We start from the raw sequence: 18,657 nt of genomic DNA, 5'->3' as shown, positions 1-18,657 counted from the left end.
ATTCAATCATGGGAAACGATTATTCTTAATTTGACGTGTGGAAATAGAAGAAGATACACCAGAAAAAGGGAAATAATGTGAATCTTACATAAGTAAAAGATAAGCACTACTAGAAATACACGTATTTCCTGCGGAATTACCTGCGGATTTTTGTTAAATTTTCGCAGGAAACGTGTTTCCTGCGGATTTTCCTGCGACTTTATGTCCCCAGCTAAAACCTTCGTGGGTAATATTTTTCGCAGGTAATTCCGCAGGTATTTCTGCAGCTAAATCCGCAGGAAAAGAATCGCAGATAAATCCGCAGGTAAATCCGCAGCTAATTCCGCAGGTGAATCTGCTGGAAATGCATATCCGCATGTAAATCCGCAGGAAATTTCTTTCTGAAATTAAATGATTTTTTATTTAATAAACTTTTGAACCATTATATATATATATATATATATATATATATATATATATATATATATATTTAAATAACTATAATAGAAAATAAAATTATAATTTCAATTTAAATTAAACTTGAATTCATAGAACATAATTGGTAAGAAGTACTTACATAGTCATTACTAAAAATGAATCAAAAAATCAAGTTAGACATCCTTCAACCATGAACCAGCATTAAGAGAGATGCTTGGTCATAATAAGAACAACAATGCAAGTTACATAAAAAATTATCGCGGAACATGTTCATGAAACTAGTATTTTAATCAAGAGAGACCATGATTTACGAACGCATCCAAATCGTTTCAAAGATTTAACAGGCAGTTTTGATAGAATGATGAAGACAATATCATCTGGTATATGCTTGCTGGCAGCCATTGAAGAAACTTAATTTTGCTTGCAATATGCAGTGGTAACACAAGGCACGTACTTCATCTTCACTCACAGAGGCAATCATTTTAACTCTATGGAGCTGGTTCAAACAATTATTGTCAAAACAACCCTACACCAATTAATAAAGCTTGAAAGAGATAAAAAGAAAATGATTAGTATTCCTTTATAATTAACTGAATAAAGACTAACTAATGGGTTTAAAAAATTAACACAATCTAATCACAAATCAAAAACAGAAACCATTAAATCTAGAGTTTCAGAAAAGCAGAGACATAAAAACAATGAGTTCATTTCAGAAAAACTCATATTAGTTCTTACCCAAAGATACTCCTCTCCTTGATAGCTTCCAAGATATCAGACAACATTTCACCACGAATTTCCTCATATTCCTCCTCCTAATGAGCACAAGAATAATAATAAGTTAATTCAAAACAGTTCAAACACAATCCAATAAACCAAATGACCAGAATGCAAACTTTATGTTAAAAGAAACAGAAACTCACCCCTTCAGATAATGATATGACTTTGACAACAACCATCTCAGAGGTCCTATAATCCCTGGCTTTGTAAACAGCACCATATGAACCCTTCCCTGCAACAAATCCAACGGAAAAACGAAACCATTCGAAATTCATATAAAGAAAAACTAGAATTAGTGAATATTGAATACATAAGGAACCATTCGATATCTAATAGGACATATAGTAAAAACTCTTTGCACACTAGAGAGAATGAATAACTCACTAATATTATTCAAATTTTTGATGCCACTACATTATGGTTAGATGTCAATTTATATAGGCCTCAAAAAACTAATTCTTCTAAATTAAGTAACTAAATGGCGGTTTAAAAGAAACGGTGGCGGTGATACTAGCTAATTCTAACTTAGTCTTATCTACTAAGCATAAAGACACACATTTAATATTATTTTTAATGGTCCTACAACCTTTCTCCCCTATTATTAAATTCATTTACTTTATTAGTTAAATTAAAATATTATTTAAGCCTTATGCCCACATAATGGGCCTTAAGCCGTCATACAGGTTTTCCAAAGAAAGCCGGGTGGAGACACATCCAAAATGAAGTAAGACTAAGGATAAAGAGATAATGATAAAAAAAAACGTACAAAAAAATTAATCATGATTGTAACTAAGATAAAATCATGGCAGTAACAGGGGAATGTATGTGCATAATCTTTCATGGAAATGAGCAGTGGCTGCCCAAAAAAATGCCATGACATGCATGGGAAGACGTGAGTCCATAGCATCCTGTGTATCTCCAATCTGAGGGAGAAAAATGCAACATTGAACCACCTACACCCCTAATACAGTGATCAACCATCCTAATCAGAAAAGAGTTTACATGCAAAGCCTGATGAAAACAGAGAAGATCCTTTCCAAAATTATATTTACTCACGAGTCTCCCATCCAACGAAAGTGTGAGTATAATTAGCTTGTGAGGAACACTTAGATCTTCAAATTGCGGGGAACACTAAGATGTACTTTTAATCTGAAAAAACAAAATACTATAGGATTTAATCTAGATCTACAATCGGTGTATAGTTTCTTACATTATCATCCAATCATTAATTAATAAACACTAACCGAAAGAGATTAAAAACTGCACCCAATACTAGGAAGTCTAACTTTTTAATGATGCTCTCAGACATTAAATACCAAATCTAAGATCTGTTACCTTGGCAGCAATAAACATTCCACCAACATGAACCAACACAAGACAATACTCAGCCGGAAAACAAATAAGAAGCAAACACCAAATCAGCAAACAAACAAATTACCGACTGTTAACATCGCAATAAAGTATTAAATTATCATGAATTCCATAATAGTACCTAATATTCTCGTCTCTGCAACTGCCTTGGCTACTGCTATGTCAAATTTCCCTCTAAAGCAAAGATCCTACACCACAAACCCGAGAAGAACTTCACCTCGAATCTTATTGTGCTTCCAAGGCCTTATTACACTGTTAAATTAATTTACTAATTTATTTGAGTTTGGAAATAAACTTTCTAAAATTAAGCAATCTCATTAACAACTTAAAATTTTTATAAAGAATGAAACTTGCTAAATAATATAGACTATTAATAAGATGGTGATACACTGATGTTTCACCAGCTATCCATGTTCCAATATCTCCGGTATGCAGCCATCCCTCTTCATCAATGACTTCTCTCCTGGTCAATTTAATGAAAAATCAGGAACACTGTAAATACGCCATGGTAACTCAAATTAACAAGAACCATAGAACAGGCGAAGTGGTTACGTTTGAACTTCATCTTTGTAATATCCTTGAAAAATAATGGGACCCCTGATACAAATTTCACCATGGGGGTTCGGCTGATCATCAGATGTATAGTTCATTTCCGGAACACCTACAAGTTTTACCTCTGAAAAAGAAACAATAAATCTCTTGATACCGGGAGTCAACATATGCTAAGTTTCATAAGAGCAATGATGTGCATTGATGTTACAAAACAGAATTTCAGAATAATTCTACATTTGTGGCATTTCAACAAACACCTTGTTTACGAGTTATACTCAAAATTAACCTAATAAACTCATTATGGCATTTCAACAAACACCTTGTTTACAAAAATCAGCTAAGATTATAATCAATCTAACTTAAAATCAGTTACCGAGTGTTCAGATTGTTGCAAAGAAGACTAGTCGTGGTGGTATGGGTGATGGCTTTCTCAACTCCAAACGTGACCGATGCTCTAGCGATTCCGCAACTCTAAACTGTCAGAAACAAACAACCCAGGGTTAAAATGGAGTGAAGTAGGGGAGAAGAATAAATATTTACACTTTAATCTGAGTAACAAAACACGCAATAGAAAGTGAAACAACCCTAGAATTGAGATGCTCGAAATGGATGTGACATCGGCGACAATGAGGATTCACGACGTTGTAGAAGCGCTTAGCTTAACGGTGATGATACACGAAGATGCAGGAGCATTCGACAGAGAGGAATCGCGATGGTGGATAGAAAGAGATTCAGCACGACAGTGAGAAGAGAGGAATAAAGTTTCAGAATGAAACACGATTAGGTTTTTCTTTCTCTATTCTCTATGTCAATAATTTTTTATTTGTAACAATAATAAGATCAAATATTAGTTTTCAACCAAAATATAAAATTTAATATTTTTACAAGAGTTCAAATAGAATTTATAACACATTATTCTTATTAGAGTAGGATTTTTAAAATTAAAACTTTATAATAATTAACAATAGAACAAATATAATCTCTATAACATAAAATGTATATTTGATATAAGAGATTAAATTTAAAATATAGAAATGATATTAATAGAAAAAAAATGATATTATAAGAGAAATTAATAAATTTAAAATATAATTTTTTAATGGTTGATTATTTGGTAGTAGTGATGACCTTTTGGGTAGTAGGAAAGTCTTAACCATTAGGTTATTTGTGTTTCTTGTTTAATAGTATTTTGTATCAAAATGTATATATTACATATTTAATATTTATTTCCAAAATAGAATTTACATGAGTATTATTCAACCATATTTAATATACTCATTTTAATTTTTAAAATTAATTTATTATTTAAACTAAAATATATTATTAAAATTATATTAAATAATATAATATTTAAATATACTATTAATTCACGTTAATATATATAGTTGGCAGGATACATAGTTGTCATTGGTGTAAAAATAATTAACCAAAATATATTTAATTCTTTTAATTGATACCCACGAATATTTTTTTAAAAAGGATGCTTCCGGAGCATCTAAAAGATTTATTAATTTTAATTTTCAAATTTTTTACACCTTTTATTATTAAAAAATTAAGATGAAAAATAAAAAATAACCCAATTCACATTAAAACATTATTTAATATAATAATATTAAATAATTAACCATTAAAAATAATGAATAATTTTTTAAGAAAATTTAGACAAAAATTACTATTACTTTAAGAAAATAGCTAATTGGCAGCAAAATCCGCAGGAAACTTTCCTGCGGAATTACCTGCGGAATTGTTTATAATACTTTGGTTTTTATATAATAGATATCCGCAGCAAAATCCGCAGGAATTTTTCCTGCGGATTTACCTGAGAATTTTGCGTTATAGTTTCGTTTTCTATTTGAAATATATTAACCGCAGCAAAATCCGCAGGTATTCCTGCGGAATTTTCTGCCAATGCGGGGTTCGCAGGAAAATTTATTTTATTTAAGAATGTCCCAGGAAAATCCGCAGGTATACCTGCGGAGCATTTTCGGCAGGAAATTCCGCAGGTAATACGTGTATTTTTAATAGTGAAAGGAACCCCACTCACCAGCTAGCTAGCAGCAAGCTACATTCAATATCAAATAATGTGTTATTCCAGTTAACAGGGAAGCTGTTATTAAAGAAGAGCTAGCTAGCATTGCATGATTTGCAGCTTTTTTTAAAGACAATATTAACATTATGAATAGACAGTGGCAGACCAGATATGGTAGACTTACCACTGCGAAATACTCGGGGGTTAGTAGTTATGAAATCCATATAGTGCCATAAAATGAAAGTAACCTTTTGGTATGTGCACCGAAAATTCTTTCGTGTTCTCTTTTTCATTCCTATGTCATTACACTACTAGAAATACACGTATTTCCTGCAGAATTACCTGCGGATTTTTGTTAAATTTTCGCAGGAAATGTGTTTCCTGCGGATTTTCCTGCGGTTTTATGTCCCCAGCTAAAACCTTCGTGGGTAATATTTTTCGCAGGTAATTCCGCAGGTATTTCCGCAGCTAAATCCGCAGGAAACAATTCGCAGATAAATTCGCAGGTAAATCCACAGCTAATTCCGCAGATAAATCTGCAGTAAATTTATTTCCGCATGAAATTCTTTCTCAATTTAAATAATTTCTTTATTTTAGTAAACATTTGAACCATTATATATATTTAAATAACTATAATATAAAATAAAATTATAATTTTCAATTTAAATTAAACTTGAATTCATATAACATAATTGGTAAGTACTTACATAGTCATTACTAAAAACTAGTACTTAGACCCGTGCGAGGCACGGGATAAAATTCTGTATGTTGAAAAAAATTATAATTCATATCTTTAAATTATATTCTCTCATTTCAAAAAAAAGAATTCAATATAAATAAATAGTAAAAAAGACAATCTAAAACAACACAAATAAAATATCAAGAATTTTTAGGCTCTTCCAACACAGACAACATAAAATACACTGAACTATGTTTTGACATCTCTTCAGCATGTAGGGTTGATATCAATGACATGTGGGTTGAGAAACATAAATCATGAATTTTTATACATTAAAACTAACTAAAAGCAAGAATTTTCTTTATATATATATATATATATATATATATATATATATATATTAAAAGCAAGAATTTGAGAAACAATTTATTAAAAATTATTAGTTATAAAATTGTTTACTTAAACTAAACTGTTGGCTAAGTCTCTAAAAAATTATTAGCCTTAAAATTATTTATTATTAAAATCATAAAAATAATTATTATAATAATAAATAATAAAAAAATTAAATGGCAATGAAATGAATCAAAGAAGTTTTCATGCATTCAAAGCTTAATTAGCGCAACCAGAAAGAAGATGTTGAACTTGGAAGCTCCTCAAAGTTTTATGAATTTTCATGCAACAACGTTACTATTTTTACATATTATATAAAATTGAATGTTGAAAACTATTCTAATCCTATAATCTTAGTTTTGAAAACTATTCTAATGAAAATTTTGAGACTTCCCCAAAAGATATATATATATATATATATATATATATATATATATATATATATATATATATATATATATATATATATATATATATATATATATGCTTAGATTTTAGTAGGATAGTTGTCAGCACAAACAACTTATAAAACAACTTATAAGTAGCTTCAATTACTACAATACTAAACAACAATTGAATCTAAATACATGAATTTCAATCACCCTTAATATACTATACATTTAACCCAAATACACTTTTTGTTGAGTCTAAATACAACTTTTCTTTAATCCAAATTGACTTCCAATCATGTTTAATGGAGTCCATTTACTTGTTTTTTATAGCTTAGTGAGTTGCTTTCATTTAAGGAGGATTGTGAGAACTAATTAAAAATGTCTAAGATTAAATAATTGGACAGTGGAGTCCATATACCAATTTTGAATACCAATTTTGTTGCAGTGTGATAGAAAACCAACTTTGTATGACTTTTTTAAACCAACAAATTACTATTAATTTTCAAAAAAAAATTGTGTCTTAAAAAACATGTTCGCATTAAAAAATTTTAAAATTGACTTTATATGCTAATTAACCCTAATTAATAATTAATAATGATCATAATCAAATATAACATTTTATTATAAATAGTATCAAAGTTTATATCCCTCTCATTCAATTATATAATTAAATACAAATAATTTATTTTTATAATTATATACAATCAATATTTTACACATGACATGTTATTTAGTTGTCATAATTTTGTTTTATTTAATCTGAGTTTGTTTTTTTAAAGGCCCTTATTTAAACCTGCATAATTGTTAATTGTCAATATTTTACCACTTAATATGCATTTTCATTTATTACAAAAGCAAAGATAACATTTAATTGTTAGGTATAATAGACAGAAGCAAAGATGTACATCCATGAGAAATTACAATTAATTAAATTATTTTTTATTCTATAATATCAGGAGTACACCAAAATACAACAAAATCTTACTTCATAGTTACTTAGCAAGTGATATCTTCAGTATTTGTTCAAGAACCGCACAAAGCAAAACAAATTGATTGATATATAAGTTAAGTCCACAAAGAAGCATATTTTATCACTTGTATTACTTGTAGTAAAATAACATAAGCAAAACTCAAGCTGAATTGAATTCATTCTATTTAATTTATTTGGTAGGAATGACTAACCAGATTCAATATTAAGTGTGTAGGAAAAAACAATTAACAGAAATTAAGAAAATCAAATGACATAAATGTGTAGAAAAAAATAATCAACAGAAATTAGGAAAAACAAAAACAAATGTACAATGGTGTGCAAAGTTAATTCTTAAAACTTTGTATTGTGACACAACAGAACGAAGAAAATAATGAAAAGTGGCATAATATGCACAGTGGAGTCAATAACATTGCATTAAACAAAACAAATAGTATACTTTTATGCACTCAATGAAGTGCAAGTTTTTGAAGTCAAACTAATATTTTTCATTTGACCATCTAACGGGAGGCATCTCCAACCTAGTAGAGTACTACCTTTTCATTTAGAGACTCCACCAACATACTTTCAGGATTGTCTCTAACAATCAGAATTAGCTTACCTTATAGACTGAGAAATATGTCGCAGCATAGCAAAAAAAAAGTTTAACCTATTGCTGCACCAAAATCAATAAGTTTAAACTGCCCCTTCAACGAAGCAGTTTCGACGGTTGTAGCCGGAGGCGGTTGATGCGTGGCTGAGCAACTTCTGACAGCGGCATAAGGTCTTCACGTCAGATGGTTCACCAGACTTGTTTCGACTCGCGTCTGAAGAAATATGAAAACAGAGGGACATATAATGTTAACGGAAGAAGATGGACTTTTTATCGAACAATTTATGAATACTTCAAACAAAATGCCGATAACATATGTATGAGATAAACAATAAAAAATACAATGGAATGAAGAAAATCAATGAACATGTGCTTTCTCTTTCCTAAACATCCAGTAACACAAAACCTCTCTAATCTTCAGATTAATAAAAAAAATAGAAAAATAAACAAAACCAAATCTCTTTATTTTACTTAAAATAAAATATTAGTAATAAATAACAAAAAAATATAATTGGTTTTGACTTTTCAAAATTTAGAAAAAAAATAACATTAAAAGGAAACATAAAACCACTGTTACAGTGAGCGGAACAAACATAAACATAATGTCATGCAATAATGTCGAAAGCTACAACAATCTAAACATCCAAACACAATGAACCAGTATTATCACCGATCACACGAATAAGAAGTCAAATCAACATCTTGACAACCTGCACCAGTCACCAAAAAACTTGTCTGCTCTAAAATTATCTGCAACAAATAGAAACAACAGTAGGAACTAAGTTATTCTGGTTTGCAATATACCATACTCAGGTTTGATTTCCTAATTGTTTGGCTAAGCCAACCAAAAAATGAGCTGTATAATTTGAACTTACAACTAATTTACTATTGAACGAAAATCATACTCAGATTTGATTTTTCAGCTTTTTCCCTCTCGTGAAATATACAATGCATTGCAAAATAAAATTTAACATAATCATAACATATGCAAACAGATGAGATTGCATTACCTGTCTGATTTTCTCAATTCCTGCGACAACAATAAAATCAGGAAGCTGGAAGGGCTATTTCTCAATACCTCTTTTCCCTTGCAAAATCAATATAAATATTATAAGATTCAAATAACTCATGTGTACATGACTATGAAATTATGTGGCCAAACCTTATTAATTATAAAACATTGAAGAAAATAGGAATTCAGGCAGGACATTAAGCACAGTGAAAGGTATCTGAAAATACAAAGCATAACTATTAGCACCTTAGTTATAAATAAATGTTCAATGAAATTAAACAAAAAAAAAAGATAAATGACTATAAGCCCATGTTATACATGTAGATAATGTTGACACAAATATAGTACTTTTAACCAATGTAAACAACTAAGCATAGTAGAGATTTCAGACTTCATACTTTTCCTATCATGAGTAAACTACTTACACTAACCAGTATCACTGCATTTCTTCTCAGCTGATTCAAGATCTTCCTGAAGCTTTTATTTCCTTGCCTTAAACCACCTTACACATTGATTCAGTCTCTTGATGAAATCCACCATATTCTGCATTTTTTTCTACAAAACAAAAAGCAAAAAAACCAAACCCAAAAACAAAACCAGCTTAACTAACAACAAAACCTAGTGAATAATCAAATTTAAAATCTACAAACTAACACAGCACAAACAATACACATTACGGCGGCCATAGCAAAAAATTGAAGCAAGAGATAGAAGGATTAGAGGGATATGATAATTCAGAAAAGGAATAGGTTATATTTATAGACGGGCACAGTAATCATGAAGTAACAGTATTGATTAAGCACTACTTAGGTTTTGGGAGATGAATAATTACCATTAAAGGAATTGAATCGTGAAACCCATAGAAGCAGAAGCGTCGAAGATTATTATGCGAAATGAATGATCGGTTGAAGCATTGAAAAATATACATTAAATTAGGGGAATGAATCGATGAAGATTTTATGGGGAGGGGGAATTAGGCGGCCAGTGTTTTGGGAAAGGGTAATGTGTATTGTGTGGTCATAAACCAATTATAAAGAAAATGTAAAAACAACGTGTTATCCAAGACTATATAAAATATATAATTAATTTTTTTAAAAAATTGAATTATTAATTTAACAATAATAGTAACATTTCTTAAAGTAGAAATTATTAAAATAGCATGTTGTTTAGAATTGTGCCACTTGTCAAAATTGCCAATAAACTCATTTTGCTTTATTATTATGTATGATGATTCAAAAAATCAAGTTATTACTAATCATTTGTCAACCAAGTTAAAAAGATAATACAATCCAAATTACAACCAAGTCAAAATGAAAAGAAAATAGAACTCGGTCAATGATGGATCTGCACCCTTTTCCTTTCTCTACAAATTACAAAAGAAATAGAACTCGGTCAATGATGGATCTGCACCCTTTTCCTTTCTCTACAAATTACAAAAAAAATAGAACTCGGTAAGTTTATCTATCGAAGTATATGCTTTTTATAGTTCTGTTTCAGGTTAATAAACTTTTTACTCTAAAAAATATAATGAAGAACATATAATATATATTATATACCATTCTTTTCCAATGCAAGCGATGAGGAATAGAAACCCCAGTGTGAAGAGATGCGCCACCTTAAAATTTTAAAGCGCAAAATATATGCATTAGCATCATTCTTTTGCAACACCTACATACATAAAAGTAGAATGAAAAAAACACGATAATCAAATAAAAAAGTTATACATTGCCCCATAAATATAATCCTAAAACTTGAAGAGAAAAAAAAACACATGCAGTGCAAAGTCACGAGAATGTAAGGACATATTTACAGTTTTGGAACGTAGCTATAGATTGCGAGAACACATGGAGTACGGTTTTTTTACTATAACAATGAAACAATCTATATTTGATTAATTACCGCTTTCAATATTTGAGGATTCTTCCAAATAGTTTGAAAAAAATGAATTACCTTGAAGGTGATATTTCCTGCAGAGAAATAATTAGCGAAAACGCTAACAGAAGCAGTTCTATAAGTCTGTAGCTGTTGTCCATTGGGACCAGGATCACTCGTTCTATCATGCCATTCTATCACTGTTACTTCTCTTCCTTCACCTTCAAACGTTACGTACGGTTTCGTCACGGGAACCACCACTTTCTCTCTGCACCACAAAAAATAATTATAGTGTAAAAAATACAAGTGATAGTGCAAATTAGTAAGACTTATCTATGGACATGGTAGTACTAGCTAGTTCACAATTGCAGCAAATGGAAAAGAGTAGTGTTAACCATTATAGAATATTGAATGCAAGCAAGTTAGAATAGAATGTTTGAACGTAGAATTTGTTTGTACTATTGTATATTTATAATGTAGTATGGGATTGGGAAAAGTGTGATTAAAATAATTTTGTAAATGTTTTCACTAAACATTTGAGAGGTCCGTCCTTGTATAACTAACACAAGTAACAAGCTAAATGCATATGATTTATATACACTCTAAATTGAGGGAGCCTGTTAGAAATAATGTAAGCAGGGTAGCCAATACTTGTAACAAGCTCAATGCATGTAATTTATACATGTGCAGATTCTCTCGTCCCGCTTTCATTGTTCTCTATCCCAACTCTCACAGAATTATTTGAAAGTTGAAGTAAAAATATTAACTGGTTCCCTTGTTTGATACATATCTTTCATTGACATCAAGTGCATGAGCTACAATACAAAGCAATGGAATCTGACATGGGATGGCCATATGTTTCACAGAATTTCAATTAACTTTTCTGATAATTAAAACTAAATCAATTAAAGATGCAAGTAATTAGTACTAATTAAATGGTTATAATTAATCTCTCAAATGTTTCATATCTCCCATCTGTCTCTTGTCTATACGGCCAACTACCATCATTCTCCATTAACTGTTAACACAACAGGTGGTCCCTGTCTCTCCATGATATATATAATACCACCAACACCTACCTCTTCATAATCCATATACATATCCACGAAATCAAATTAGATAAGAAACATGGTGTTTTAAAAAGTATTATCCACATACAAAATTAATTTTAATAACAATGCGAGATTAAGATTAAACGAACCAAGGAATCCACTAGTTTGGTTTGGGCCATCACTGTCAAATCAAAACTCTGTTATTGATTTGACCGCTAAAAATACCATTAAACCGAATAAATCCATTAAACTTAAAGATAAATTCTTCTTCACTTTTAAATTAAATAATACTCTTTCAATTTTGAGAGGGAGGGAAAGTAAAAGAAGCTACCAATCTGATCTTTTACTTGAAGAACATAAGTGAAGTTCTTTCCTGGTGGAATTGGACAGTTTGTTCCATATACTCCATCTTGCCATGAATTTCTTCTCTGCTCTACTCCATTCCTAATCAAGATTCATCACATCCTCTTAATATTAGCCTAACACTCAAATAATAGGAGCATTGTACTATTCAAAACTAACTTCGTACACCGAGACCTCTAAAAAAAGATAAGTTGATGTGCCAGTATTGGTGTTGTGCACCAGGATTGATATATGACACCGACTGCGACACTAGTAATTACATTATTTTTTTCAAATTAATACCGGTGTCGAGGTGTCAATGTCGGTATCTATATTTCTTATATAAGAATAAGTAACTATAAAACTATGAAAAAGTAAAACTATGATATTATTTTTGAAGCTAATACTTGAAACACAAAACTAAACAAGAAATTTAGCAGAGAAAGAAACTAACCAAGAAAACAGAAAAGGTTGATCCAAGCTATTGAAAACACTGATAATCAAGTTATCATTAGTGACAGCTTCAATCTGAGGTCCTGGAAACTGTCCATTTATCAATATACCCTACCATTTCATCAACCAAACATTCAATACATCTCATTAGAAAATAAAGTAAGAACAAAAACAAAATAGAACTTAGAAGAAGAATATAAATATAACCTGTTGTTAGTAATATCTATCAACATCAGACAATCCACAATTGGTGATTAGTAATTTATGATGTCACTAATAATTTAGACATCTAGGGATCTTAATAAAACGTAGTCATCCAGATCCAGATCATAAACGTTAGATATCATAGCCTCACAAAATCTCAACGTAGCCACAAATGTCACAAATGTCACTAATAATTTATGCTATGTGTGGGATCTTGTAGTTCAGCAGCCACATTGTTCAATCAACAGAATAGGGTATTATGATTGTTCAAACAAGAGCTATAATTCAGATTCTGAAATACATAAAAATGCTATTGAAAATCGTCTCTATTATGAAGATAGAGGACATACTTAGATAATTGATTACTCATATACTGATTGGGCATAATCATGCATTGGTAAACGATCTATTTTAAAAGTAATAAACAAAATGTAATCACGCGATTCAACGCAGAGGCAAAATAAGTGACCATGTCATTAGTAAGAAACAAAATGTACTCGTTTGGTTGGAATACTTCCTCAAAGAGTTTTAGTTTGAAGAGAAAAGGCCAACAACAAGCTGTGTGTATATGAAAATTTCCAGCAAGAATGAATCTTCAAGGTTGCAAACTTTGAAGCCTAAGACTAAAATCATTTCAACAAACACCTTGTTTACAAAAATCACATAAGTTTATATTCAACCTAACTTAAAATCATCTAATTTCAGACAAGAATAGGAACAAATTCACCACATCAAAAAAACAGGAACAAAACCCTAGCTATGGAAACTGAAATTCATGATTTCAATTGATTTTTAGCTTAAGCCATAACTTGATAGTACTGGTATTTCTTATTAAAGTGTGAAGATGCGGTGATGGGACTCCGAGGAACGAAATGTATATAATGTCAAGAGAATACCTGAATTGAAGTGTGAAGATGAAGAAGACCACAATGCTAGGCTCCGGCGAGATTGCGGCAACAGAACACCGGCGAAGACGCGGTGATAGCAACAGAACACGGTTGAACACAAGAGAAGTGATTTTTAGGTTTTGCAAATTTTATTTGCGTAAGCGTAAGCGATTGAATATTGTTGGTTTTTGGCGTTTGAAGTTGAGTAGCTACAACGTAAGAGTGAGTGGGTGGTGGTTTCTTAGGTTTTTGAACATTGTTTAAACGTGAGAGTGAGTAATTTGTTGAAGGAATAAATATAACTAAAAAAAAGAGAATAACAGTGTAGTGGCTTAGTGGTTCACATAGTCCAATTAAATGATTTAAAATGTGGGTTCGATTCCCTTCAAATTAAAATTTTACAATTTTATTTTTTAAAAACGAAATAATTAATAGTAAAATTAATCTAAATAAAAAACTACCATAAATAAAATAGAAAAAATAATGATTAAACTTTTACAATTTTATTTTTTAAAATATAAATTCTCATCATATTAAATTTTTACAATTTTATTTTTTAAAAACGAAATAATTAATAGTAAAATTAAACTAAATAAAAAACCACCATAAATAAAATTAATAAAATAGAAAAAATAATGATAAAAATTTTACAATTTTATTTTTTAAAATATAAATTCTCATCAAATTAAATTTTTACAATTTTATTTTTTAAAAACAAAATAATTAATAGTAAACTTAAACTAAATAAAAAACCACCATAAATAAAATTAATAAAATTAATAAAATAGAAAAAATAATGATTAAAATTTTACAATTTTATTATTTAAAATATAAATTCCCATCAAATTAAATTTTTACAATTTTATTTTTTAAAAACGAATTAATTAATAGTTAAATTAAACTAAATAAAAAACCACCATAAATAAAATTAATAAAATAGAAAAAATAATGATTAATTTTTTTAAATATTGAAATATGTCAAATCCGCAGGTAATACCGCAGGAAACTTTCCTGCGGAATTACCTGCAGATTTTGTATTACAGTTTGGTTTTAACAAAAGTTAACGTTTCCTGCGAAATTACCTGCGGAATTTATATTATGGATAAATATTTGGTTTAAAATATATGATCCGCAGTAAAATCCGCAGGAATTCCTGCGGAATTTGCTGCCAATCCTGTATCCGTAGAAAATTTATTTATTTTAATAAAGTCCCAGGAAAATCCGCAGGTATACCTGCGGAAAATATTTCGCAGGAAATTCCGCAGGTAATACGTGTATTTCTAGTAGTGAAGTCAAACAATCTCTTTCTAAATCCATGTGATTCATGTGTGCATATTATGGATGTAAAAAAATCATGAAGTTAAGTACAATTTATCTATGCATTATCCAATTTGAATTGATGTTGAATTGACGTGTATCTATTTATTTACTCATGTATTGTAGGGCTCTATTGTACCTTGGTCAGTTAGCTAGCTCTTATATGGGTGATATTAATCAGTCGCACTACAACATAACTATTAACAAAATATTTCAAAGTACTGAATTGAAAATGGGGAACACGGTTGTCGTCTGGCATCACTACGGAATCAAAGAGTAAGCGGTGAGTGGCTAGCGGTGTTATGGCGTCTGCAACAAGTGGCTGTGGCATCTGCGGTGAATGGTTAACAACATTACAGTGTCTCTGTCGGAAGGTTGAATCTGAGAAGAAAAGAAGGTGCTCATGTTCCATATAAGGACAGTAAACTTACTTGGTTTCTAGAGGTTTGGTATTTCTATTTGGCATAATTTATGTGTGCATATATATTGGCATGATTTATATGTGCATACATATTTATTTAGCATAACTTTTGAGTGTTCAAATCTCCATCTAACGAGTAGAAACAATCCCATGGATTACACATAATTCATTCTGCTACATATTATCCTTTGATTTGATATAATGAAACTCTTCCAAAACCTTATAACTAAGTGCGCTACAATGGCTCTCATAACAAAACTGAGCATTAGAGAGTTACTAAAATGAATAGGTAGCGCAAGTGCTCTAGCAAGATGTTGTTAGAAAAATAGCAATTGGATATCCAAGAAATGGCTTCTCGTATTGTTGGTGGAATTAAATTTGATAAATTTAACAAACTTCATGGTATGTTTCTATATGTTGGTCGTTTTTTGGTTTTGACAGTACTATGTACTTTGCACTGTCGGCAATACAACAATATTATGCCAAGAAGTAAGGTTAATGTTGTTTCTATATAAATCATATGCTCGAAAATTGATATGTGCCATGGTTGTGTTTTTTTCCTATTTGCATTATTCAATATGTTCCCATTCTTGTTACTGTTTTTACAAAAAGATACTGTAATTATATATTTTCAGATCGGTTTACTTGTCTTGTACGGCGTCAGTTGTTGTTGCTGGACGGCGATCTCTAAGAAGCTTGACCCAGGTCCCACTTGCAAACATCCATACACATTCGATTATAATATGCGGCTAATATGATAGGGGAAACAATATGTCGTTTGTATTATGGAAACTTATAATTGTGTGATGCTGCAATGTTACAAAAGGTTAAAATTTTGTTTCTGAAAATCGTTGCGGTATGATGTAATAGGATTTTTACATAAGACGTCATCTGAAGTTCTTTTTGAAAGGGGAAGCAATGTTGTCACCATGGACAACCACAAAACTTCCCATCATCTTCATATGAAGCTGCCATGGAGAAACTTTCATCTCTTATTACTCGCCAACGGAATGAGGAGAAGCCACCCGTTCCTAATAAATTAGGAAGGATGTCAATGTATCTCAAGGTGATATGTCGAACTATTTTCCCAAAATTTTGAAGTCTTGGTGACTGATTATTTTCTTACTTACATTCCTTTCTGCATTTTAGGTGCCACATTATATGATATTGAAACATTATATTTTTAATATTAAGTATGGTGTTGTTTTTGTGCCTGTTTATGTGTCGATGTTAGAAGGAGTGCTTTGTTTGTTACTAAGCAACACCCTTTGAGGTTATTAGAACTATTATTGCTCTTTAGTCAGAGATCCTGTTGTAGGGAAACTGACATAGAAACTGATGTCAGCTAGTGTACCGCTTTCTTCACGGTTCATTGTAACCCTAACACTCAAATCCCTAAGAATTTGTAGTGTTGTCTTCTGTAACAATGTTACACAGGTTGTAGACTAGTTATATTAGAACCTGTTATGGTTGTTGGGCTAAAAATACCAACATAATTTCAGGGAGTTGTTAATGCTGACCTCAACAAGTGAGAATTCATATCTTTTTTCTTTTTCTTTCTGGATATTATTTAATTGTGATACATTTCATAAATTTCTGACATACTTTTATGCATGAAAGGAGAAAAGGTGTGATTGTTTGCAATGATCAAGATGGGGATGATTTTGTCATTACAGCTCATGTAAGTAGTACCTAACATGTCTTATAAACAGTTTAACTATTATCGAAGTTTGTTTTCCCAATTGACATGGTTAATTTGATGCTGTTGTGAGTTATTTCAGGTCCCTCTTAACAATATGTTTGGTTATTCTACAGTTCTTTGTTCCTTGACACAGGTGCCAACCAATACTCATGAATGTTTTTATGTTTTTATGGAACATTATAATTGTTTTTTTATTTCCTTGTAATAACTGCAGGGAAAAGGTGAGTTCACCTGTGGTTCCTCATTAGGAGAAAACATTAGAGTAACACTGATGCAATTTTGCAATTTTCTGTAATGAACAAACTTAAGAAAACAACATTGAGGGTAACGTTTCGTTAATACTTGAATATCTCGTGGGCTATCAAATAGCAAAAGCATTCACTTGTGGTTTTCCTGTTTTTTTAGATTATTGAAAATATAACTTTTCTTCTATTAATATGTAAATAACTTTTTTTGATTCAAAATACAGTGATAACTGATAACTTATAAGTGCTTTTTTATTTCAGGGATTCTTTCAATTTTTTGGGGTTATTATTGTTAGAGTTTGGAGTGGTTAAAGTTGAAGATGAGAATCACTGTTCGTTCTCTTCGCCATTTGAGACATGTTTTTCAGAGAGAAAATTGTGCTACGTTTAATAATCTTGCTGTAGATAAACCATGTTACTTCAAAGAAAACTTTATTGTATGCTTGATTATTTTCTTCTTCTTCACACCCTTTAATTGGAGAATAAAAGGATTCATTTTAGACCATGCTAGTTAGAGATGGAGCTGAACTTAGTATTAACATAGACTACTTTTGTCTTTCAGGCACAACACTTTAAATATTGTAGAATACCAACCAAGGAGTTTTCTTCTCTCAAGAAGTTGAGTAGATGGAGGCCGGGTAGTTGATTGTTGTGTTTATTGGGCATGTCTGTAAGTTAATGAATATCACATGGTTTCTTCACCATTATTTATAGGTACCCATTGTTCAATTGATCAACATTATGGTCTCTCGTGTTACCCTTGTTGCTTTTATTTACAATTTAATTTCCTATAAAATTTTGCATTTTCAAGACAAGAAATGAATGTACTCTTGACCTCGGTGGTGGATATTCACTCGTTTCTTGATATCTATATGGTGATTGACCTATAATTTGTATACGACTACTAACTTGTGTTGTTTGATAAACTTGGGAGGAAAATTGTTTTCGAAGAATATATTTTTT

General features: G+C 30.6%; 1 protein-coding gene and 3 long non-coding RNA genes across 7 annotated transcripts; 2 read left to right on the top strand and 2 right to left on the bottom strand.

Annotated features, from left to right (window-relative positions):
- Window positions 1–573: 573 nt before the first annotated feature.
- LOC131603686 (serine/threonine-protein kinase 1-like) lies at window positions 574–3,908 on the bottom strand. Of its 4 annotated transcripts, XR_009284481.1 has the most exons (5): window positions 3,702–3,908; window positions 3,491–3,593; window positions 3,118–3,241; window positions 1,338–3,028; window positions 574–1,229 (listed from the first exon to the last, which is right to left on the bottom strand). XR_009284481.1 is itself a non-coding variant. In XM_058876105.1 (3 exons), exons 1-3 carry the CDS (start codon window positions 1,467–1,469, stop codon window positions 919–921), a joined length of 252 nt encoding a protein of 83 aa, XP_058732088.1. In that variant the 5' UTR covers window positions 1,470–1,603; the 3' UTR covers window positions 574–918. The 4 variants fall into 4 exon arrangements, 3 of the variants coding, with proteins under 3 accessions (XP_058732088.1, XP_058732095.1, XP_058732098.1); XM_058876105.1 differs by lacking the exons at window positions 3,118–3,241; window positions 3,491–3,593; window positions 3,702–3,908 and having other exon boundaries at window positions 574–961; window positions 1,153–1,229; window positions 1,338–1,603; XM_058876112.1 differs by lacking the exons at window positions 3,118–3,241; window positions 3,491–3,593; window positions 3,702–3,908 and having other exon boundaries at window positions 574–943; window positions 1,153–1,229; window positions 1,338–1,603.
- A 7,316-nt stretch (window positions 3,909–11,224) lies between these two features.
- Window positions 11,225–13,283, bottom strand: LOC131603679 (uncharacterized). Its single transcript, XR_009284479.1, has 3 exons — window positions 12,920–13,283; window positions 12,455–12,567; window positions 11,225–11,339 (listed from the first exon to the last, which is right to left on the bottom strand). It is a non-coding gene; the product is annotated as an uncharacterized LOC131603679 (long non-coding RNA).
- A 2,021-nt stretch (window positions 13,284–15,304) lies between these two features.
- Window positions 15,305–16,807, top strand: LOC131603674 (uncharacterized). Its single transcript, XR_009284478.1, has 3 exons — window positions 15,305–15,770; window positions 16,383–16,452; window positions 16,618–16,807. It is a non-coding gene; the product is annotated as an uncharacterized LOC131603674 (long non-coding RNA).
- A 542-nt stretch (window positions 16,808–17,349) lies between these two features.
- Window positions 17,350–17,730, top strand: LOC131603668 (uncharacterized). Its single transcript, XR_009284474.1, has 3 exons — window positions 17,350–17,428; window positions 17,529–17,582; window positions 17,664–17,730. It is a non-coding gene; the product is annotated as an uncharacterized LOC131603668 (long non-coding RNA).
- Window positions 17,731–18,657: the final 927 nt, after the last annotated feature.

Source organism: Vicia villosa, linkage group LG1, assembly GCF_029867415.1.
Source record: "Vicia villosa cultivar HV-30 ecotype Madison, WI linkage group LG1, Vvil1.0, whole genome shotgun sequence".
NCBI lineage: Eukaryota > Viridiplantae > Streptophyta > Magnoliopsida > Fabales > Fabaceae > Vicia > Vicia villosa.
The sequence above is the reverse complement of the archived record's forward strand: the minus strand, read 5'-3'. Positions and strand labels throughout refer to the sequence as shown.